General features: G+C 40.7%; 1 protein-coding gene across 3 annotated transcripts in view; it reads left to right on the top strand.

Annotated features, from left to right (window-relative positions):
* Positions 1 to 25,267, top strand: part of tafa1b (TAFA chemokine like family member 1b) — a 112,256-nt gene that overhangs the window by 64,301 nt on the left and 22,688 nt on the right. For all 3 annotated transcript variants that reach the window (XM_030729592.1, XM_030729591.1, XM_030729590.1), the window contains exon 3: positions 24,419 to 24,559. In XM_030729592.1, the coding sequence (XP_030585452.1) occupies positions 24,419 to 24,559 (141 nt within the window). The remainder of the gene's footprint in view (positions 1 to 24,418; positions 24,560 to 25,267) is intronic.

The raw sequence follows: 25,267 nt of genomic DNA, 5'->3' as shown, positions 1-25,267 counted from the left end.
CTCTATCTCATACCACATCGGCCCTTTCCCTGCACCCCCCCACCCATCCTCTTCAGTGCCACTGAATCTCTAATTAAACCACTAACAAGAGGAAAGGGAGCACTCTGGGATGCTCTGAACACCCAGTGATAAACCTCTGTGGGAAGCTAACAAGAACCCCCACCCCTCTCCGTCATCCTCCATGCTTCTCCCATGGACTCCAACGATCTGCTTTGATTGTACTAAGTATTGCATTTCAATTTGTCGTCCAGCTGAGATTCTGTCAGACCCCCTACCTCTTAAAAATTTTCATGCCTGCAGGTTTCTATGCATCAAGTGGAGGAAGCTACGCAGGGGGAAAATACAGTTTAGATGTCCACTATACCTAAAAAAATAAGTAAAATCCACCCTCAGTGGATGTATGCATGGACTGGTGATCAAGTGAAGGAAAACATATCCATCCCGATAGGAATGGTTTCTTCCGGAAAAATAATGCTCCCATCCATGGGACACAAAGAGTCTCTGAATGGATTGAGGAGTGTGAAAATTATGTGACTCATACACTGCTCAAAAAAATAAAGGGAACACTCAAATAACACATCCTGGATCTGAATGAATGAAATATTCTCATTGAATACTTTGTTCTGTACAAAGCTGAATGTGCTGACAACAAAAATCACACAAAAATCATTAATGGAAATCAAATTTATTAACCAATGGAGGCCTGGATTTGGAGTCACACACAAAATTAAAGTGGAAAAACACACTACAGGCTGATCCAACTTTGATGTAATGTCCTTAAAACAAGTCAAAATGAGGCTCAGTATTGTGTGTGGCCTCCACGTGCCTCTATAACCTCCCTACAATACCTGGGCATGCTCCTGATGAGGTGGCGGATGGTCTCCTGAGGGATCCCCTCCCAGATCTGGACTAAAGCATCCGCCAACTCCTGGACAGTCTGTGGTGCAACGTGACGTTGGTGGATGGAGCGAGACATGATGTTCCAGATGTGCTCAATCGGATTCAGGTCTGGGGAACGGGCGGGCCAGTCCATAGCTTCAATGCCTTCATCTTGCAGGAACTGCTGACACACTCCAGCCACATGAGGTCTAGTATTGTCCTGCATTAGGAGGAACCCAGGGCCAACCGCACCAGCATATGGTCTCACAAGGGGTCTGAGGATCTCATCTCGGTACCTAATGGCAGTCTTGCTACTTCTGGCGAGCACATGGAGGGCTGTGCGGCCCTCCAAAGAAATGCCACCCCACACCATTACTGACCCACTGCCAAACCGGTCATGCTGAAGGATGTTGCAGGCAGCAGATCGTTCTTCACGGCGTCTCCAGACTCTGTCACGTCTGTCACATGTGCTCAGTGTGAACCTGCTTTCATCTGTGAAGAGCACAGGGTGCCAGTGGCAAATTTGCCAATCCTGGTGTTCTCTGGCAAATGCCAAGCATCCTGCACGGTGTCCCCATCTGTGGACGTCGGGCCCTCATACCATCCTCATGGAGTCGGTTTCTAACCGTTTGTGCAGACACACGCACATTTGTGGCCTGCTGGAGGTCATTTTGCAGGGCTCTGGCAGTGCTCCTCCTGTTCCTCCTTGCACAAAGGCGGAGGTAGCAGTAGGAGCACTGCCAGAGCCCTGCAAAATGACCTCCAGCAGGCCACAAATGTGCATGTGTCTGCACAAACGGTTAGAAACCGACTCCATGAGGATGGCATGGAGTCATCCAGGATGGCATTGATGTGCCACCCTGGATGAGCTGCACTACCTGAGCCTGAGAAGTGGTCTGTGGTCCCCACCTGCAGAACCACTCCTTTATTGTGTGTGTCTTGCTAATTGCCAATAATTTCCCCCTGTTGTCTCTTCCATTTGCACAACAGCATGTGAAACTGATTGTCAATCAGTGTTGCTTCCTAAGTGGACCGTTTGATTTCACAGAAGTCTGATTTACTTGGAGTTATATTGTGTTGTTTAAGTGTTCCCTTTATTTTTTTGAGCAGTGTATTTTTTGGCCTTAGCGGTCACCAGATCTCAGCCTAATTGAATATTTTTCAAAGATTAAAGACCACTCATCACTCTCCTCCAGCATCATCCAAACACCAAAGCAGACGATCTCTTTTTGGAAGCCTGGTTTTGTAAAGTCTCCAGTAAAGTTCCAGAGATTTGGAGAATCAGTGCCAAGACACACTCAAGCTGTTCTGGTGGCACTTTGTGGCCCAGGTTAGCATGCGGTACAGGTGCTGCTTGGTTGTCTAAAGGCTCCCCAGTGATGGAGAGGAAGCAGAGCCTCAAGGTCTCCTTTGCAATAAAGAAAGAGAGCAGGTGAAAACAGAAATAAAAAAGGAAATTAGTAACACTCTTCTTTGCCATGTACACGCATTGGCAATTGTTGCATCCCAGGAGATTCACATTCTCCAAATTGTTTGGCTTAAAAACACAATTCTGAACAAAGTGGAGCAAAACAATATTATACATGCTTGAAATTGTCGGCTAAAGTGCCAGCTGGTGTATTTAGCTGAGCTCTTCTTCCAATAAAAAAAATGTGCTCAAAATGTGTTCAAATGTGAAAGAGATGGCCTGATTTTTTTTTTTTTTTACCTGTCTTGAATACTCAAACACTGTATGCTGAAGACGTTTGTACTGTGTTGTATTTCCCTACTTCTCACATGGGCCATGGTGTAATCCCTTCATTATCCATCTTCTCCAAATAGTATATCTATGCAAAGCCACAGCACAGAGTTCATCTTGGTACTGTAGGTGCACATAGGACTACCTAACCTAACAGTAGCTTCAGCTGGCTATTTAGTGGGCAGCAAAAATAAACTAGATTAAAACACCGACACAACACCTTTTTAAGTTGATATTGATAGTAAGCTGCTGTTCAGAAATGGCTTTTTATACTGTATCCAGCTGATACGTTTGAAGTTGTGTTTCTGCCCACCTGCTAAATCTAAGTCTAAACATTCCCTCTAAGTTTAGCTCTCTTTTTCCGTGTCCAGCTTTTCAACTATTTTCCAATGTGTTTACACTCTAAAGCTAAGATTTTTTTTTCTTTCTTTTCTGTTTGCTGCAAAACATCTAGCTTTTACGAGTGTGTCTGTCTTTTTCTCCCCCTGAATAAGTAACATTTTGTTTACTTTTTGATATAAGAAAACAGCATTAAAACATGAAAATACTGAGCCAGCCTTGAAATCCTTCAGTATATTAACAAAGGACATATCGTACACCCACAGAGTGCTGCTTGTTATTTTCAGAGTCTGCCTATGCAAAACCTTACTCAGCATCACTGACCATGGCTATTTCCTGTCTCTGTGCAGGTTGCATTTGTGATGCAGTCGGATGTCACCTTTGAATGAGTGTAGGTGTGCAAGTGTAGGTGTTATTGATGAGAGAGAGAGAGAGTGAGGGAGAGGAGGAGGTGGAGGGCTGGATCAGTTGTGACAAAAGTGAAATGGAATGAGAAATTGGGTTGGTTGCTTCATTCCTTCTTTCCATCCTTGCTTCCTTCCTTCCTTCCTCCTCCTCCTCCTCTTCCGCCTCCTCCTCTCTGTAACTCTGTGGGTTCTCACTCCTATTTATCACATAGTTTTGCATGATACAGTAAATGAGCAGCAGCAGAATTGGACAAACAGAACAGAGAAAATGGATTCAACAGTAAAAAAGTTTCCTTATTTCCACTCTCACACCTTTTATGCTTGCCTTTCTTTGTGTGGAAAAGTTAAGTAGGGTAGGTGACTGCTTGGAGGTTAGAAAAAAAGCGAGGGGGGGCATTTCTGTGTCTGGCTAAATGGAAATGTTGAGAACTGGCACTCACATACTGTACCTGCTCTCAAAGAAGAAAGCTGTAAAAGCCGCATCCCTACTGATGCCAGAAACAGGCTCATTTTCTCACTGAGATGAAGGGGAAAAAAATGTCTTTCAACCTGCATCCGCTCTTCCATGCTGAGAACAAGGGAACTTTTCACTTGAAGTGAAGTATTCAAGAGAAAGAGAGAATGGGAGAGAAACAGAAAGGGAGGGAACGAAGGAAAGTAAGCGAGGCAGTGAGATTCGTTTGGGAACCATTTCATCACTCATTGTGTTGTGAGACTGTCCCACTGCTCGGGCTCAGCGATGCCAACTGCTCGAAGGAAAGCATCCTGCTGAGTGATGTCTATGGGCTGCCACTCCGAGAAGATTTGAGGAAATATAAAATGGGTAATTTTGCATAATGCAGTCTTCATTTCTGCTGGAGACATTTTTTTTAAACTTCTTTAAACTCTGTACTGAAGTCAAGCCCTTAAGAAAAACTGCCATTTTCAGGCTTTTGGACATTAATGATTCTGCTAATGTGGCTCGGCACCTCTGAACCGAGCTGAAGTTGAAAGTGCATTGTCAAACCTGCCATTTGAGCGTGTTTCAGTTCCAGTCCAGTTTCTGACTTCAATTCAAATACAGGACATTTTAATTGAGAAACAGCTTTTCCACAGCTGACCTACCGTAGTGAAAATTGTGTTTTCAACGATTCAAACAGAAAGTGCCCAGCTGTGTCGAGGCCCTTTTTCTCCCTTTTTCTTGCCCCATATTCAACATTCTTTTGTTCACCACTCACTCATCTACAGGGAGGAATAATACCTGATTTAGTCTTTCCTAAAATGGCTCTAAATGTTTCCTTATAAGGATTTTGTATGCAAGCAAACATTTCTGTTCGTGAGGGAGGGTCTGTTTGCTAATTACCCAAGAAAAAGAGATTCCTTCACAGCAAGAACTACAAAGGGTCACCAACACAAGACCTTCATTATGCCACAGCACCATACATCAACCACGCTGGCAATCTCCAGTGTTTCAAAAAATAAAAACCATTTCTGAAAAGGTTAGAAGGGGCCCCCGTCTGCCTGCCTCCGAGTCGCCCTTTTTTCAAGGTGAGCTCCCCAGCGTCATCATAATTGAAAATTAAGTATTTGCCGCAGTATAATTAAATGCTGACCTTTGAACCTAAACGAGACCTCAGATGCATATTAAGAGATTAGGGGACCTGGATCCATTTGCATACATGCTCACACTATGCACATCGTCTTCAAGCACACATGCAATGAATTAGTTAACAAACAGTGACAGTTTCTTAATTATCACACCGCCTGAGTCGTTAAAGCAAAGCCTTCTACATCACCTTTCGATTTCTGCAGCCTATAAGTCTGAGGAATTTCTCATTTATTTTCAATTAATGATAAGATGGCATCATGAAGGTGATAGTAATGACATGGAAAGGGGGCTTGACGGCTCTTCGGGGGCTAATTTGGAGGGCTTAATTTGTAACTTTGAGTTTTGGTGAAGAGCCATTAAGAAAGTTGTTACCCTGTGACTGTTATGAAATAAGTCAGGTAAATTGTGAACGCTTTCACAAGCTTTCGTCTAGTAGAGTCACAGACAAATAATCCACAAACTCTTAATCTGATTAATCAGGTCGACACCGGACTGTCTTTTAAACTTGCTCGAGAGTAATAATTCCATTTTCTGACCACCTTTTAGTCTCGCTCTGCCAAAAACTGTGAAATGCTATTATTACTTTCACTTTCATAGATCCCTAATGAGCACTAAATTAGAGTTGGAGGATATTTTAAAATGTGGAACCAGGAGAAGGATGCCACAAGCCTTTTCCTATGTCAGAAAATAGAATAGTCATTGGAGTTTGGTCATCATTTAGAAATGTTAATATAAATATGATTAACAATAATGGATATTGAATTATTTTTTTAACTCATATATAATATATATAATTATCTATTAGTTTAATGATGTTCCTTTTAATTCAGTTCAGTGTATTTCATTTCTGGTCTTTTGCCCATTAGTTTATTCTGTTAGGAATCAAACCTTAAGTTTAAAATTCAGTGTAGCCAAAAATAAGAAAAAAAAAGTTTGAAAGTAGCAACACTGTGAAAATAATACACACTGTTATGTGCTACTTGCCCTGCTATTGATGTACTGTTTTGATTGCTGCAGGTCAAATGGCAGATAGTCTTTGTTAGTAATAGCATCACTTAACAGGGATTATCACGAAACCATGACACTCACTTCAATGCTTTTACAGAAACTGTGCAGAGATTGTTATGCGTGATGCTTTGAGCTCAGCAGTGGTTTAAATTGATTAGCACACAGAGTCTCCTGCAAAGCCAGAGAAGAGGTCTGCATTTAAAAAAAAAAAATCACAACAGCTCTTAATCTTGGCCCTGAACAAAGGCAGGGCAAAGAAAATCAATAGCATTAGAATGTAGTTCTTACACCCACTTATCTTTCTCTCATTCTGAAATATAAGGAGAAGAGAAGAGGAGCCTTGAAAAGCTTAGTGCATAATATAAGCCAAATGTCAGCAAGCTGTATGAAGTCAGGAAATGTACCTTGGCCCAAAGGGACCCCTTAGAGCACCAAAAGACCAGCCATTCTCCCAACTTTCTGCCTCAATCAGAGATTGAGTGAAATCTTATGATATCGACTGAATTTTGAACTTAAGTGTTTTTTCTGAAGCGCAACCTTATTCACTGACTGCACGAGAAATATTTCAATGACATATTACACTTCATTTTGTATCTCTCGCCTCTGTCCACTGCTGTATATAGCTGCCTGTGCAACAGGGATAAATCACTTCCCAGCGAGCTTATTACATGAAATGAAGGAATTCATCATGGTGACAGTTGGCCGTTGCGAGGCGTTCACTGTGATTTATCTGGGAGAAATTGATTGATTCATTAACACTGAGTGAACAGTGCTTTTGCTGCGGGGGCAGCGTTGCGTACCTTGCTGCATGTCGCTCTATGTGTTGGAAGAACTCATTTTATGGAGGTTTCGGCTGGGTGTCCCCTGCAGCAGCATGCGGGGGCTTCTGCATTGCAAGCTCAGCTCATTACCTGGCTAGTATGGTCAGTGGCCCAGAGCTGGGAGACGGTACTTTGTGGGGAAGAACACAGCATTCCTAATTAGTTCATCCGTATGCCTGCCAACATGATGGCCTGTGTGTTTTAATATGACAGGAGATCCTGCAAAGTAAAGCATACAGGACCACAAATGGATCTGCTGGTCTGCTGCTTCTGCTAGATTAAGTTTTGCTTCACTCTGGGGAAAAATTCCTGCATTCAGTTTTCAGTGTGCGCTTCAAGATTTGTTTATGTCCCTTCGTGAAGAAAGTTTGTGTACAACTCCAATTCCAAGAAAGCTGGCATGTAAATCAGAACAGAATGTGATGGTTTTTAAATCTCATAAACCTGTATTTTATTTACAGTGCAACACAGAACATATATGAGACATTCAAAACTGAGACATTTTACTGTTTCAAGACAAATATGAGCTCATTTTGACTTTGATGGCAGCAGCATGTCTAAAACAAATTGTGCCTGAGCAACAAAAGGCTGAAAAAAGTAAGAGGTACTAAGAGAAACAGCTGGAGGAACATTTGGGTTAAGTGGCAACAGGTCAGTAAAATGATCAGGTATAAAAAGAGCATCTTAGAGAGGCAGAGTTTCTCAGAAGTAAAGATGGGCAGAGGTTCACCAATCTGTAAAACAAAAAAACAATCATGGAACAATTTCATAATAATCCTTAACCTAAACTTGCAGTCTTTGAACATCTCATCAACTACAATACATAATATCATCAAAAGATTCAGAGAACCAGGAGAAATCTTTGTGTGCAAGCGACAGGGTATTGGGTGCCGGTGATCTTCAGGCTGTTAGACAGCACTGCATTAAAAATGGGAATGATTCTGTCATGAAAGTCAGTGCATGGGTTCACAAACACATCCAGAAATCATCGTCTGTGAATGCAGTTCACTGTGCCATCCACAAATGCAGGTTAAAGCTCTACACTGCAAAGAAGAAAATGTGAACATAATCCAGAAATGCTGCCATCTTCTCTGGGCCAAAGCTCATTTAAGATGGACTGAGGAAAAGTGGAAAACTGTTCTGTGGTCAGAGGAATTTAAATTTGAAATGCTTTTTTGAAAACATGGATACTAGAAACTAGAGGAGAGCAATCATCCAGCTTGTTATCAGCACTAAATTCAAAAGGCTGAATCTTTGATGGTATGCTGATAAAGTGCACGGTAAGAACAACTGTTTCTGTGTCTCATTTGGATATCTTTCTCTCACATTCTTTTTTGACTCATGCAAGAAGCTTTAGCCAAAAAAGGAAAAAAGTGTAACTGCTTCACCCTCCTTCAGTTTAATTGTAGCAGTAAGGGGGGAAAAAAATTGTATAGTTTCTGGGTTTTTATCTAAAATAGTTAGTTTTGAAGCAAACAGCCTTCTTTGCAGTCAGACAGTGCATCAATAGTTCTGTGATTGAAAAATTTTAGTATTCCAGCAGGACTTGTCCACAATCATGGCCCGCTTTATCTCTGAAAAAGAAGCAAATAACACAGTGGCAAAGGTTTGATTTTACTTTTTAACTGTGTCCTCTAAAAAAAAAAAAAGGCTTTAGACAGGAGGAAACACTGACATTATTGGCCAACACTAGAAAAAACAATAGTTACTGAATTCCTTTAAAGAGATTAACTGATTAACCTTTCAGCCTCTTCTTTCTCCCCATACTTTCTTCTGTAAGGTGTGCTTGGAGTAGGTACCGTACATTCATTCTGGGGATTAGAAACCAGACTAAAGAACAGACCACATGCTGTGTTCTCCACTTTTATCGGAGCCCTCCAGCTGATGCTAACAGCGGTGTTTAGGCCAGAGAGGACAGGCCAACATCCATTTGTGACGTCAGCGAAAAGCTTCAGTAGTCTCAGGAAGGCCACATGTCACGTTCGAAGGTGATTAATTAAATTCCAAAGAAAGTAGGTGGGTCCTGAGACATTTCAGTTCAGAAAAGCGTTGGCATCTGCCTCAGCTGCAGCAGTTCTGACAGAGAGCGATAGGAGACGTTTTAAACAAATTTCAACAAGCTGCTGTCTTGTGCAGCCGAGCAGCTGAATAAATCTGCCTTTAAAACAAATAATACGGCATTTTACTTTTACAAAATGTCATCAGTGGAGAAAATGGGTAAATAATAGAGCTCTATCAGAGTGTCCATGGAGATAAACAGAGGAGTGTCATAGAACAGTACAGTAACTATTGAGGATTTACCTCCTGTTTATTGTGATCAACCATCTGTTGCTGAGCCTTGAGAGCTGCACTCTAATTTGATTTGTGTGCAAGAAACAGCTGGCAAATATTGTTATTGCATTTTCTTCCATTTAGAGTGCATAGGTGTTGACAGAGCAGACCAATAATGTGAAAATTAATATACAAATTACCTCATGATGAAATTAATCAAAAACACACTTCTTTGCAGCAGTCTCAACCAGAAGACAACAACAATTCCATTACTTGACACTTGGCACTTAAATGACTGATATAGAAAAGATACAGACAGACAAACTTGTGATGGCTAACCAACCGGATACCATAGTGGTGGACAAACAAAGGAAGTGATGGCAACATCAAGAAGAAGGCTCGAAAAATACCAAGAGCTCAGAGAAGAGCTAGTGAAGATGAGGAAGGTGAAGATAACAGTGGTCCCTGTGGTAATTGGAACACTCTGGGCAGAAACCCCCAAACTGGGAGAATGGCTCCAACAGATTTCAGGAACAACATTTGAGATCTCTGTCCAGAAGAGCGCAGTCCTAGGAACAGCTAAGATACTGTGCGGGACTCTCAAACTCCCAGGCCTCTGGTAGAGGACCCGAGCTTGGAGGACAAAGATTTTATATAAAAAAATAATTAAATAAATAATCCCATCTCGCCCTGTGGACGAATGATATATATATATATATATATATATATATATATATATATATATATATATATATATATATATATATATATATATAATAGATAAATAGATAGATAGATAGACAGATAGATAGATAGATAGATAGATAGATAGATAGATAGATAGATAGATAGATAGATAGATAGATAGATAGATAGATAGATAGATAGATAGATAGATAGATAGATACACACACAGTGCACTTTCATATATGTATATGAAAATCTAGTATGTACAACCACAACCATACATTTTCTTTGTGAGCATGTTCTTTATTCCATCCAATCCTAATGCTTTTAAGCCTCCTGCCTGATATAAGGCCTACACTTTGGCTGTATTTATCTGAAGTGGAGCGTAAGCAACACGGAGGATTTCAGGCCTCCAAATGAGTGCAAAAATAGTTTTGCAGAAAGTAATAAGATGTCTGCTGAAGGGTTTTCTATTATGAAATAGGGCTGTAATATTATTCAGACTTAAATTTATTTTATATTTTTATTAATGGTCGGAGTAATGGGTCTTGTTTTTTTTATCTCAAAGATTTATTTTTATTGTGACTCCTGCTAACTAGAGTGGAAACTAGACCTGACTGGCTTATAGTCCCTGACCTTGAGAAATGAGAACCCATGCTTGCTGTTTTCAAGAACGTCACAGTTCAGATGCAGTGTCGCTGTATACGCTTATACACTCTGCTGTTGGAGATGTCTTTAATGAGAGACTTGAGACATGACAAGGGAAGGCAGGCAGTGAGGAAAGTGGAATGGAGACATTCAAAGAAAAGTATTAGAGTGAAAGATGGTACTGCATTGTGTGTGTGTGTGTGTGTGTGTGTGTGTGTGTGTGTGTGTGTGTGTGTGTGTGTGTGTGTGTGTGTGTGTGTGTGTGTGTGTGTGTGTGTGTGTATATGTGTGTGTGTGTGTGCTTGAGAGACTCAGAGAGGAGCTGATGAGTCTCTAACAAGCGGCTTCATCAGAGTGAGGAATGAGCTGCCAAGCAGGATCTTTCTTTTGACCTACCTTGGAGAGCAGCAGATGGATGGATGGACAGATGGGTGGATAGATGGATGGAGAAACACAGAACAGAGAGAAATAGGGAGAGGATCTACTGAAGTGCAGTGCTGAGGCTCCTTTCTTCATTGCCTGTCAAGGCAGCGTCTGTGTGCCGGGAGACAATCACTTATCTCCTTGCTCTGATCCCACAGTCACAACTTGAAGCACCACCAGTACACAGGCAATGACCAGGGAAATGATGCAGCAGACATGATGGATAAAGAGGATGCACACTGCTGCTTTCAGCACCATATCAGCTATACCTCTTCCAATAACTTGTCCAGTCGAGGGATGAAAGGTAGATTCCAGTTTGGAGAAGTAGTTAAGGTGAACCTTTATGTACCTGAAAATTGCGCTTAACCTTTTTTTCCCCCCCCGTGGATGAAATATTAACTAAATGTCAGCATGATTCAGTTTTTCCAATATATTTATTTTTCTTTGAAGAGAGCTTTTCTCTGGCAGCTGCTTTTGCTCTCTCCCTCTCCCTCTCCCTCTTCTTCCTCTCTCTCGCTCCATCACAGAGCTCAGTGCATGCACTGCCATTAGTATGCACACTAAGTTCAGCCTCAATTTGATGTGCAGCCACATGATTTCACAGTCCACCCCAGTGGCACAGATCAAATTTACAGGTATGTAGAAGCAAGACTGATGAGGAGATTCAGGTTTTCATTTTATCTCTACATAAGGTTTTCACAGTTACAGTGCAATAAAATGCCCAAAAAACACGCACAGTATCTGAACATTATGTGTTAATATTGATACAATGACTCAAAAACTATTTGGTCTTTTGTCACAATGACTAAGTATTATGCAAATTTGGGGGCAACAAAAAATGCACGAAAAACAATTTTCCAAGATTTTATTCACTCTATTTCTGTTTCTTTGCACAAAGATCCATAGTCAGTGAGAATGACCTTGAGAGTCCACGTGAGCACAAGTTCAAAACAAGTCGTGAGTCTAATCTTTATAATTAATGGGTACGAGAGCCTGTGTCATTCATTACAGCAGATGTTTAATCTCATAGATGGAGAATATTTTCTGTCACTGAATCAAAGCACATTTCAATCCATGAATGATTCCTGTAGAGGATTGCTTTGGGAGATGAAGTACCCACTCTCACTCCAAAAGGGAAGAGTGAAAGTTAGAGCGTTTGCTTTACATAAGTTTCATTCAGCAAGTCGATTCAGTCAATTCTGACATTTCACAGGAAGCCAAAAGAAGCAAAAAACATTTGATTGCAAGATTATCTCTGCACATGCATGCGATAAAACACTGTATTTATATAAAAATACTTAAAAAATATATAAGCATTGATTAAAAAAGGTGTCAAGTGTTGGGAAAGTTTCTGTAGGAAGTGGAGATGGCAGCTTGTTAAGGATCTGCTCATCAGTCTTTTTTGTAATAAATCATCTCACTTATTGCTCTGGTACATGGCTTATTTTCTGTGTTGTGGCCTCAGCTATAGAAGCAGATGATACTGAAGCCATTCTCCCACTTGTGTTACCACATCAAGATGTTATCTCCCGCTTAAAAGCTTATCAAGCAAACAGTAATGATACTGAGTGACTGAATTGTGTGTTTTGATGGATATCACTGTGAGTAATCTGATACCAAATTGTGTTCCACTTCTCATATTGTTCCGATTTCAGAGTCTGCAAACAGCTCCACTGCCCTTCGCTGCTAATTCACCCCACCCCCACCCTCCAACCCCCCCGATCCCTTTGCTCGCTTATAGTCATTTGTCATAGCTTTGAATTTTTTTTCCCACAGGTAGAGAAATGGGTTGAAAACCCATTTTAGTGCTCTGTGACAGAAAAATAGATCATCATTGTCCGATGTCTGTTTGGCCCACAGTTAATCTGTTGTACAGTGTGTACTGTGCTGTACTTTCAATAGGCTCCATTTTGCTCCATGATCAGACTGAGAACCTGTCTCTGAAGTATCTGCTAAGCTTTTATGAGAAGGATAATTAGCATCTACAGTGGAAAAAAAAAAAAATCATAGAGGATGATGAGTAGTAGCAGCGGGGATTCGTTTCATCTTACAATTTCCACACAATCTGTGGCTACAATTACTGTAATCACTAGTGTGGAGACTGTATGGAGAAGGCATTTTCTTTATGATGTCATTTCTACTGGAAATTTAACGTGTTGTGCTGAAAAATAATAACGATAATGATGATGACAATAATGAGTCAAAAGGTTCAAGTTTTCTAGCTTTTACAAAATGGCCATGCTCAAAGGTAAAGGGAAGCGCTGACACAGAGGGAAATGTTTTCAACATTAGCAGACAGACAGTTTGTTCACCTGTTTGTTTTTAAATATAAGTCTCTATTTTCAGGCAGCCTTTGCTATTAGACATTTAATTGTAATTTCCGCATTGTGGGATCAATAAAGTATCATCATCAGCATCATCATAATAACTCTTTACTGGACACACAAACTTAATAGTACTATCTTAAAAAATCTTAAAAACTGACAAAATAAAAAATAAAAAATTTGTCAGAAATTTTAAAATATTGTGAGAAAACACTACTGCAATATACAATATAACTGTAAACATAAAGGGATGGCTATCCCAATTTTTTTTTCAAATTTACATAATTTATCACATTTTCAACCATCACATCTCTGTATGAAAAAGTAATTGGAAAAATTAGCACCTACATTTATTTATTCAGAAAACTGTCACAATGAAAGTGGTATGAGTGAACGGCCTTTCATCTAACAAACAGGTATGGAAAAACCGCTCTTACCGGAGTAACTTAAAAAAAAAAACTCCATGGTTGTAGCTCTTTGTGACAGCTTCACGTGCCTGTCTTTTTCACAGTCCACACACTCTCCTGTCCTCGCTGCCACCGTGTTCAAGGTCAGCAGCTAAATGCCAATTCTGACATCATTATTCTGCATTGTCATTCAGGACAGAAGTGGTTAGCACATTGATTTTTTTTTCTTCCTCTTTTGCTCTAAGACTGAGTCTCACGTGAAAATTGGTCTTTGTAAAAAACGATTAGTGTTTCACCATACAGTTATCACCTCGTGAATGTATCATTTAAAAGGCAGCGTTTATTTAAAAGGTGTATGAGCTAAATAGAAAATGCAAGTTCTGCGTTGTAGACTATGTGAAAGAGCAGTACGCGTAGATTGAAATGCATGTAATACATGGAACTGATTGTGCAAACATGCCAGGAAGGAGGCCTGTTTATGCAAAATCATACAAAGCTCAGCTTCATAAAAAGTAGGCAGATTATTTGCACAGTAAAGTGCTCTTTTTCTGCATATGCTACTCTGGGAATTTTTGCATGCATCCATAATTTGATGTTAAGTGCCCGCTGATGCATTATGCAGATTAGATAATGCATTATGTGTAATTCAAGCAGACCTTAACTGAACCCAGGATGACATGCAATTCAAGGTCTTCATGCAGAAATCCCGATATGGTGCGACTGCTGGTTGAGCCAGCTACCATGCTCTCTGCATCACACCTCCACCACTGCTCACTGTGTGTCACACCTGACCGTCAGCAGGTGCACCCTGTGTTCTATGAGACAATCCAACATTGAATTTTGCAACTTTACTTTTAGCTGTTTTGTTTTTATTCTTTTGTTTTCTTTGCTTTCCCTTTTTGGGAGAGGTGAACTGATTCTTATGGTCTGCTTTCAGGTCATTCTGCAGGGATCATAGCATCCAATTGTTTTCTCTGAGTAATGCCACTTTTTGAAGGCTACTCTATGGTGCTGTTCACAAAGGCAGTTTTGTGATTTTGAATGGACAATTTAGTTGCTCATTTCACCATCCGACTCTCATTTAGAGTGAGCAGTGACCTGTGTCATATGGGCACTGAATAGAGGTCAGGTACCGCTAACTGTACTGCAGGGTGCAGTAAAAGACAGAGAGGTGCAGCCACACCTGCAGGTCTAGTCTCAGTGGTTGTGTTGACTTGTAATGGCATAGGTTTAGACACATGCAGGGACACAACTGACGAGAGGAATAAACTGGAAAAACAAGAAGTGATAAAGCAAGGTTTGCTGACTTTACCCAATGCACTTTTTCATAGGCACGCAAACACAGTAGCTTCTGTTCAATAGCATTTCTGGCACAGCGCTATACTATTTCTGGCTTCACCCTCCTGTCATGGAAATAAGATAAGCAGGATATAAGTGAAGAAATACAAGCCAACTCTGCCCTTCTCCTTACAAATTATGAGTACCATGTAAAAGAGTATCCAGCAAAGATATGCTTAAAACCTGAAAGACCAGAAGTAGGCTGCGTTCTGCATATATTTACCATAATCATTTCCCCTTTTTCCATCAATCTGTACGGTAACTTTTCACAACTTTTAATGTGTTTTCTTTTGAGATTTTTTTCCCCCTTTTCTTTTATACGTAACTGCCAGCTATTAGTTTTCACTGTTTCTCTCAACAACCATGTGGGTAATAAAAGCTTGAATTGACATTTAGGCAATAATGGTTGTCAGCCATCCCTGTAGTAACACCCCACCCCCCACTTCATTGGGCTTGAGCTTGGCAGTGGGTCTTCTTGCGGCGGTCCATGACACGGAGAGTTATATATGCCAGGGTATTACAGAGCCCTTCTTAATCCGGTTTGTCATGCTGCTCCCTCCGGAGTGGGGTAATTTCATGGTGCTGAACTGGTATTGATAGAGCCTTGGTAAATGAGGCACGCAGCAATCGTTAACTTTAATAACCATAAAGATGTGAGCATTGGAGTCATACAGGCCCACGAGAGGAAACCCATACAGGTGATTAAGAATCGACCTGGGCCGTGGCCAGCATGCACCTTGCATCTCTTATTTGTACTAATGGAATTACCTGTTAAAGATGTCAGGACTATTACCACCAATGGTGCAATTGCTGCAATATACTTTTCCTATTCAGTAAACTGGAGCCTATTTCAGTGGTGCTGAGCATGAAGAATGTCTGTTAATAGCAAAGTGCATAAGATATGTCACTTTTTCCCCCTATGTTTCTACTCATTTATCAAACTCCATCCATATAGGGTTTCTGTAAATTAGACCTGTGGTAGAGTGATATTCACTATTCTGTGAGGGCGTAGCTAGACTCAGAAGTAAGCCGTACCAGCAGAGGGGAAAGAACAACATTCATTCATGTGACTCGAGTGTAACTGGGTCAGTGGTTCCGTCAGTCAGCTTGAGCTCTAGAGCATCTTTCCCCCCTCTGCTACCCCTCTATCCCTTAGGTTTGTGGTAGCTCCAGGCAAGACTATAGCTGCAATGTCCACTTGTTTGTCTTCTCCCATTACTGTGGGTTATGCTGCCTCAGGAGGAAAGTGAAATCCAGGCCAGAGACGGGTCAGTGAAAACCAGCCAAAAGCCTTCAGACTGGCTGAGGTCAGACAAACTATACGGATCACTGCAACAGGCACTGATGGGCACTTGATAAATGGTGAATGCACTCCAGCTCCTGATGCATCAGTGACACGTAGGTCAAAAGGTTTTTAGACTGGAAAAACAATAGTAAACAATGGTTAACAATGCCTGATATTAATTTCTTTGTAATGTTGCTCCATAAAAGGTTTTAAAGCTGGCACTACCCCCACTGCTTTATGTGCTTAATGGTAACGTGTACAAGCCCCTCTTGTAGCCTGCCTTCTTGAGGCAACCTTTATTATTCATTGGTAAAAGTCTCATTGGCTTTCTAAGAAAGTTGCTAGGGCTCAGCCATAGCTGTACAAGGTGCGTCCAGATGGTTCCATGACTGTGCCTATAAAAAGTAAAAACCATGCCTCATATAAATTTAGCTGCTATCTCCTTGGAAATAGTTAGATTGTGCAGCTATGCACCATTCTCAGTGCCCCTACACAGCACAATCTGCAACATACTGCTGAGGAACTGAGGAACTGTGATTGTGAGGCCAAAAAAACTCAGACTACGTCATGACAGACCACCCAGCATATCATTTCCATGTTTCATAAGGTGTGATTCAGACAGCCGAGGCATCACAAAAGTGATACTGCATCATGAAACTATTGCAGTGAAGTCCAGTTCACTGCCAATTATATCTTTTTCACACACGGTTCATTTTACTTGGAATAAATGAGGGTTTTCCTTCCTTTTTCCTTGTCCAAAGGAAGGACATAAATTGTTCCATGGCACTGCCTCTTAGGCCTCCATTTGAAATACACTTGACAGTATTTTATAGTGCGTTTAAACATTACCCTAAGTAAACTAAACTTGATGTTTAAGCAATGAAAAGAAATTCTGCCAAGCATCATTAAACATATATGCAGAGGGACAGCTGGCCCACAGCCACTTTAATGCTTTTGCTTCTTGAAACAAGTCATTAATAGACTCATTTTTCCTTTACTAATGAACATAAAACAAATCAAGACAAACAAAGCAGAACTTTTACATTTTGAACACGTTTGACAACTTTTAAATCTAATGAAATGCAACTGATTGAAAACTGTGCATCAGAAGGAAAAGAAGAGGGTTATTTTTCCATTATGCATGATTCAACTGAAAGAAAAGTTGACAGAAATAAACCAACTCAGCAACCAATCTGCTGCTTAATAAAACTTTGCGGGGGTTTGAATTGACTTCTCTGGCTCATAGTACAAGGAAACTTTGTTCACTAGTTAAAAAAAAAAAAAAAAAGGCAACTGTGACAGTCTCAATTTGTCCTCCAAATGTACATCATTTTCAGCACTAATTTGAAATGCAGCTCTCAACTCTGCTTCATAAATAAGAACTGAGTCTCAAATTTACATTTTTGTTCTACATGCATCTACATTTATTTACTGACAATGGGAACCATAATTCCTTCTGCCACCTGAGATGTAAATTGACAATTAAAAGTTCTAAGACGGTGGATAGCTGTCAGCTACCTCGAAGCACCAGCGAACAGCAGCAAGCTCAGAAAAAGGAAAGAGCTGAGAAGAAAGAAATGTTCAGGATTGTCGTTGATGCAACACCTGCTTGACAAAACAAAAGAGGCGCTCCGGCACGCAAGCCGAAGAGGCAAGAGTGCACTGATTAAGTTGTTATGACGAGTCCTTGAGAAGCTTAAGGGACTGTTGTGTCCCTTCACTGGGCCGTATGTTATTACTTAATAACTGTAGCAGTGAGAAAAGCAGTGTAAGAGAGACATCACGAGAGAGGAGGTGACAGAAATGCTTGCTGATGGTGAGCCAGTAATTGCTGCTCTTTGCTACTGCATAGATGATGGTTGTCAAACTGAAACTGAGCAAAGGTGTAGTGTGAAGAGGTTTGTTTTGTGTTTTTTTTGTTTTGCTTTTTTTAAATCTGGCGGGGACATTGTTACAAGTACCTGCATTTTTCTGTCACAAAATTTCCAATTCAGTGTGATCAAAAGACTGTCAGTTGCCAGCTTTCTTTGTCACTCTGAATATAAAAAGCAACTGTCGCTTACTGTGAACTTGAAGCCTTTCGGTGTTGCAAAATAAGCTGTCATGCCACTGTGACCTTGAGAATATGCACAGCAAGATGGTAATCACGTGGGTTTAAAACATTCAAAGTTGTGCCTCCTTTTTAAGCCTTGATTTTAGGTTGACTTTATAAAGTATATGAAAATACTTTTAAAACACAAGGTAACATGAGGAAATACCATTTACAGTATACCCACATAGTCTGATGTTGCATTTCTTCCGTAAAGCCCTCGTTTGCATGCAAGCCCGCTTCCTGCTCTACATCTGATGTGGCACGGGGAAACGTGTTACAGGTCCGCACCGCTAAAGACTATTTAATAAAGTGAAAAGCTCGGTTTAATTACTTGCAAATTGTTCGCACTTTAAAGGTCGGACGCGCAGCAAAACCATGTCATTGGTAAAGAACAGCATAAACGCACAGCATCTGTAAGTGGAAGCACTCCAAATGTTTTTCTGTCAACAATGCCATAAACTGCAGTGTGTGTAAAATTTTATGGCAGAGTTTAAAGTGTTTATTCGATACAGGCTCATCACGTTAGAATGATATGGATATCTGCCACCTTTTGGTGTCATCTGTGGCACCCTCCCTCATCTGTTGGGCACACACTGAGCGGCTGGAAAAGACGATTATTTAACTGAATGATTATTGGTTGTTGTTTACTTTCATCACTGATCCAGTGTTCTTAGTTTTTGATTGTCGTTAGATTTAGGTTTTGAATCCTGATTTCATCATATCCCGTATCTTGAGCTTTAGTTCTTGTTGAATTTGAGTTTTAGCTGCTGTTTAGTGTTTCGTGGAGTTTGTTGTTGATGTTCAGCTCCCTCTGTGTTTCCCTTTGTCTTTCTGTGTTTATCCCTGAATTCATTCATTCATTCAGAAGACTTATTTTTGTGTTTCATGTCCTCTTGTATCAGTTTCTGTTATTTGTTCATTTTCTTTTGTGTTTTGCTGTGAGTTTTGAGGCAACATGAGCCTGCCTCCAACGTCCTGCCTTTGGGTCCGCACCTCTGTGCTCCCCGCTGTGACACACCTACACTTGGTTCTGTAAGTGCATTAACCTTTCATGTAAAAACCTGATGAGCGTAATTTTCAACACCACCTGCTCAAAAAGCTTAGACATGTAGACATTTTCAGCTGCTTCTAACCCTATGTTGTACATACCACAGCTGCAAATGCCAGGCCAAAAATAATTCACTTTGAACACCGTAAAATGAAAGCTGTCTGTATGTACTCAAAGCTAATGTTACTGTCAAGATTTATATTTATATAGATATATAATGTATTGCCATTCAGCCTAAAATTTAAAAAAATTTGATTTTTGGTCTATATCATCCAGCCATGCTAGAGCTTAAACAGATGGTTAAGCTCTAGCATGGCTGGATGATATAGACCAAAAATTTGATTTTTGGTCTATATCATCCAGCCATGCTAGAGCTTAAACAGATGGTTAAGCTCTAGCATGGCTGGATGATATAGACCAAAAATTTGATTTTTGGTCTATATCATCCAGCCATGCTAGAGCTTAACCATCTGTTTTAAGCAGAGTACCCATCCTTGGAGTCTTTTCTCTTGTGAAATTAAACATGAACTATAACCAATAAAGTAGAACTTAAAATCTACAATTATTAATTAGTCAATCAGTGACATAATTGCAATCTCTCATATGTGATCTTCATCATCTGTGACGAATAATTCTATGCTGCGTGACGGATGATGCAATCCACAGTCCGTTTCTGCAGGAAATACGTAGGAAGTCAGTTTTGCCCTGTTTTTACTTGTGTATTTATTTCCTTTACAGCAACTTTACACAAGCCTCAGAATTAATCTGGCCTAATGAAAAGATTTAGGCTTGATTAACACAACATCATGCGCCAAATGTTCTTAAAGGCACTTATTAAGGCTACACACAACCTGTAGCAAAGGACTCTCAGTAGGAGTCGGTGTCTCAACTCACTGAAAAGAATATTTGATGTTCTGACATTTAAACTGTATATCTGTACGAAGTTCTTTTATAGCTAACTTCAGAGCTGTTTCCACAAACAAACTTTCATATCCAGAGAAAAAAATCAAAAACTTATGTATATGATGCATGGCTTCTTATCTCACCCTCCCATTCTTTCTTCTCATATCTATTTACAGCCTTCCTTCATTAACACCTCCTAATTGGCCATTGGGCTAAGCTGAAAACAATGAAGCATTGATTTCCTTAAACATAATCACCTCATCCACTCATTTAATGACTGCTGTCACTGTAGGCTGCTGAGAGAAAAATGACCAGTCAATGGTCCCATCGATACCCTTCACCTTCCCTCACCAAAGGCTAAAGTGCACAGCCACCCACTCCATCTTCGCAGTTTGTTTTAACCCCTTTAGTTGCCTGACATGCTCCAAGCACTGCATCCATCAAACCCACAGTCATGTTTTAAGTCGTTCTGATCCCATATCGCACCAGAATGCGCGCTGATTACTGCCGTGCACATGAGCAGAATAAATCTGCTATGAAATACCGCACAAGATATGCATAAACACACAAGCCATATAGATAATAGATGGTCGTTAACCTCACTCTGAGCTCTTAGTTACCTGAATGGCAATATGGCTTGTCCAAGTGGCCATTTGTCGTCTAAGTGGCACTAGTGACTGGCCCAGAAGAGTAATGAAGCTGCTCTCTCCTCCACATACCAGATGGTTCGTAGTGATCATGCTTAATGTCGACCTGGCGGATTGTTGGAACTCACCCCATGCTAGACACACACGCCACAATGTGTTTGTGTGTTTGTTAGGGATATTTGTTGAGTATGTTCAGGGAGTATTCACAGAAATGAATGTGGTAAATATGAAACACTAAATGTGTTGTATTCTTTCAGAGGTCTGAACCACACAGCCGTATTTCTGCTAAACATCATTTATGTCCACATTATTGTTTTTTTGTTTGTCTCTTTTCTTTTGGTTTTTGGCTTTACAAACTTTATCCTGTCAATCCTGTAATTTCTCTGTATTGCTGATCATTTTGCCAGTCATACTATATTTTCTGTACCAAAAGACCCCCTCACAGTAATAGCACTGTCCTTCCAGACGACTATTGCTTTTTCATTTCTTTTACAGAAGGTGCAAAAACAACTGGGAGAGACAAAAACGTCTTAACACTATGGATTTTCAATGCAGTGAATTTATATTGCTCAGCTCTTGTCTGAGTAAATATAACTTAACAAGTGATTGATTGGGCAAATATTCCTAGTACATCCTGCCCTCATGCTGAAACAGCTGTCAAGGTGATTCCTTTCAACATCTGTCCAGGGCTTAACTTTTCTGAAGAGACAAAATGTAGAAATCTGATCACGCGGCATTGCCCACATTAAAAACCAAGTGTACAAGATTATTACTAGTCTACGATGATCTCAGACAACTTACAACATTTAGACAGGCAGACATCGCATCACTGAAGTTGACCTGAAGTTAACTGTTGTTTAATCCAAGCCGGGAATTTGTTGGTTCATTTTGGTTCTGTTTAGTCAGCTAAATAGTAACATAGTGTAAATCCCAATAGTTGCCTTCATAACCTCGTTATACGAATACGAATACCTTTATTAGTCCCACAATGGGGAAATTACAGTTATCTTTAGTTATGTGACTAAAGCTCTGCTGTACTGTGTGCGCTACAAACTAAGTTCAACATACTCAGGATATCTCTCAGTTATCTGGCTTCACTTGGCACTCAGGATAATTGGCCACACAGAGGTGGTCATCAGATTGAATCTGATAGATTATAATTGTAAACAGGCCCACAAGTTTAATCATTCTTTCTGTGCAGACCCATTGGTGTTTAACAGAACAAGTACAGAATAAATACTGAAGAATAAAAAAACAAAATTCAAAGGTCGAGTCTATGTGCAAAATTTGAATTAGAGACAAAAAAGGACAAATAGGTGCTCTGCTTTACAATTATATATTAACATTTACAGAACAATGAATTTGTTGTAACTTTGTTTGCAGCCAAGATGAAAAAAAAAAAAACAAGGAATATTGTGGCAAACTAATGATCTACATTTATTACTGGCTCTAATCAGGGAAAGACAAAAACTGTAGATCCTTTAGACCCTCTTGCTAGGAATGAGCTTCCAGGAATGATGATGCTGTTTGCTGGAGACGTGATTGGTCCTTAGGTGGTGATTTTGTACCTGTTAATCCCTTATCTACAACATAATCTGCTCTGGAGCAGGTTTGGTCCGCAGCATAAGTTATCATGGCGATGTACACCGATAAGAAGTAAACTGCTTTCATAATACTGAAAACCCAGAGTTAATCCTGAAGTTACCTCAGTAAACCCAAATTCTGCTTTATAGTACAGGCCTCTGGCCATGCAAGCTCATGGCTGTCCTTGATGTTGTGCTATTTTTTGATTCAGATTGTTTTCCCTCCTCATTGCTTTTCGACTTTTGTGAGAGCCCCAGAAAGTACACATTTCTATGATTAAATAAAACTGTACCTAGCAATATCATGAAGTGGAGCAGCACAGAATTTTAGCTGTACTCCCACTGAACTAAATCCAAAGACACAGATCGGGATAAATCTCATCACATTCAAGTAAGAGATGTGAATATGATGGAGTTTGCTTTGGGTTGTACTTTGTCATATGTTTGCCAGTTAAAGCCTGGTAGTGCTAACCTGCAGATCATGTATTGAAATTTGCTGTGGGGATTCATCCAATTCTGTATTCTATAATGCAACATAAAATCCTCACTTATCTAGTGATCTGCTTGGACTTAAAAGTAAGTCTGCAGGTCGGGAAACTCCTGGTAAAATATTCAACAAGGCAACATATTGTGGGGATTGGGGTTTTAGCATACTCGAGGGATTGTTCTCCTCACTTTTATAGTCTGTGTTCTGCTTCCTCCTGCCTAGAAATATCAAGACAAGAAGCACAGAGAGAGTGACATTAATTCTGCACGACAGCACAGTCCAGCAGGACTGCAAATGTTTGCCTTTTAATCCAGAACTCATCGGCCTTTGGTCTGGCCAAGGCAGACATTGATGGGAATGGGAGAAGAAAACTGTTGCCAAACTCATCTAGGCTGCTGGGAACTCAGTTCTGTAATTCATGACCCGAGCCATTTCAAACATTTGCACAACCAGCCCAGCCAGAGACAGACGCACCGGTTATTGTCATGCCGCAGAAGAAGCAAGTGCATTGTCTGAACGCAGCAGGATGTCCTCTTTAAAACTTAGTAAAGCCCACTAAAATAATGCACAGACAAGATTAAATGTGGCATTTGGCTGTCTGCCTCCCTTTTTAGCACTCTTTCTATTCTGTGTGTTGGATAGAATAAGTTAAACTCTCCTCTCCCCTTGTCCTGGGATGAGCTCCAGTTTAATTGCTGGACGCTGGTGTCTGTTGTGGTGCCTGTCAAAAGAAGATAAAGAGTTTTTCCTGGGGCGTAAGGAAAAGGGAGAGCAGTGATGGAGGGCCTCTCTCCTGCAGCTCCGCTGGCTGCATTAGCCCCACGCTTTATAATTGTGTGAAGGGGGCACTTCCAGTGGCTCTCTCATTACTCACTGGCATGCCAGGTCCCTGGTAGCCAGACACACCTTGTCCTCTAGCTTTCTCTTTCTGTCTGTCTCACTCATTTCAGGATGTCCCTCAGCTCCATCACCCCTTCAGCCTCCCCATTGTTATTTTGACCTACTACCTCTATTGCTGCTTATCAGCTTCTCTTTCCACAGACATTCTCCTTTGTCAGACTGGGACCTATTGTACAGCAGTTGGTCTGACTGATGTCACCTATACTTTGGAATTAATGCTTTAGTGCGGTATTGCTTATTATTGTATTGGCACAGTCATCAGAGTCAATCATGTGCTGATTGGTATGAAGTGAGAACAGCCAGCACCAAGTGAGAGGCAATTAGATGACATTATTGAGATGCCTTGAGGGCTAATTTGCTTCATATACTTACAGTGTAAGTACCCAGTGATTGTACTGCAGCTTGCCACACATGATATCCCCAAGTTGATCTTTTATTCACATTATTGTTTCTGGTGTGCGATTTTAAGCTAAAAATGCAGTCAGTTAATGACAATTTACAAGAGCTTCTATGGTTGCTTCAGATAATTTTCTGTTAAATGTTCCTCATTAATGTCTCACATTTACTGACGGTGTGTCTGTTTGTCTCTGTGCAGAGGGTGGTACGTGTGAGGTGATTGCTGCCCACCGATGCTGTAACAAGAATCGTATTGAGGAGCGCTCTCAGACAGTCAAGTGCTCCTGTTTACCGGGGAAAGTGGCCGGGACGACACGCAACAAACCCTCCTGTGTGGATGGTGAGAGCATCTAATGTGTATTAAAGTAGTGCTGCTGCTGACTATTTATTACTAAATGTTGGTCTGAGAGAAAACCTTTGTCTGTCTGATACCTGCTCTAACCAATATACTACCTGTGCTATCCCAGTATAATTACATCTGGAGACAACGTGCAATAACAACACAGAAGGCATGTGTCCTGCATGTGTGCCATTTCAGTCGCACAGTTCACATTTAAAAGGACGGCTTTATTACAGCAGCAGAATACAAATATGATGCAAACAGAGAGTGATGAGTAAACAAACCCCTTAGCCAACAGCTGGATGCTAGGCTAGAGTTGAAACAGCAGGCAGTGATGCAGGGCAGGTGCAGGACTGACACGTCAGAGGGAGGGAAATTCTGCAGCTTAAATAGACTGCCAAGTTGGGAGGATGTGGCATGGGAAGAGTGAGGCATGTTAATATGCATGACAGTGCAGCTTGAGTTGCCTGCCTCAGCTAGCTCACTAGATCGGCTTCATTTTTGCGGTATTGTAAGGGTGGGCTGTGCAGCAGGCAGGAGATGGACCCACAATGCAGGACTCAAAAACAGAATTAAAGTTAAATTCAGTTTTATTGCTTGAAACTCACTAACAGAACTAGATGGGGCCAACAGAACAAACTAAGAATTTCACGATACAAGGCACTATCAAAATAAGACAGGAAGTGACAACACAGACAAAGTCACACC

Source organism: Archocentrus centrarchus, chromosome 5 (assembly GCF_007364275.1).
Source record: "Archocentrus centrarchus isolate MPI-CPG fArcCen1 chromosome 5, fArcCen1, whole genome shotgun sequence".
In the NCBI taxonomy this organism is placed as follows: domain Eukaryota; kingdom Metazoa; phylum Chordata; class Actinopteri; order Cichliformes; family Cichlidae; genus Archocentrus; species Archocentrus centrarchus.
The sequence above is the reverse complement of the archived record's forward strand: the minus strand, read 5'-3'. Positions and strand labels throughout refer to the sequence as shown.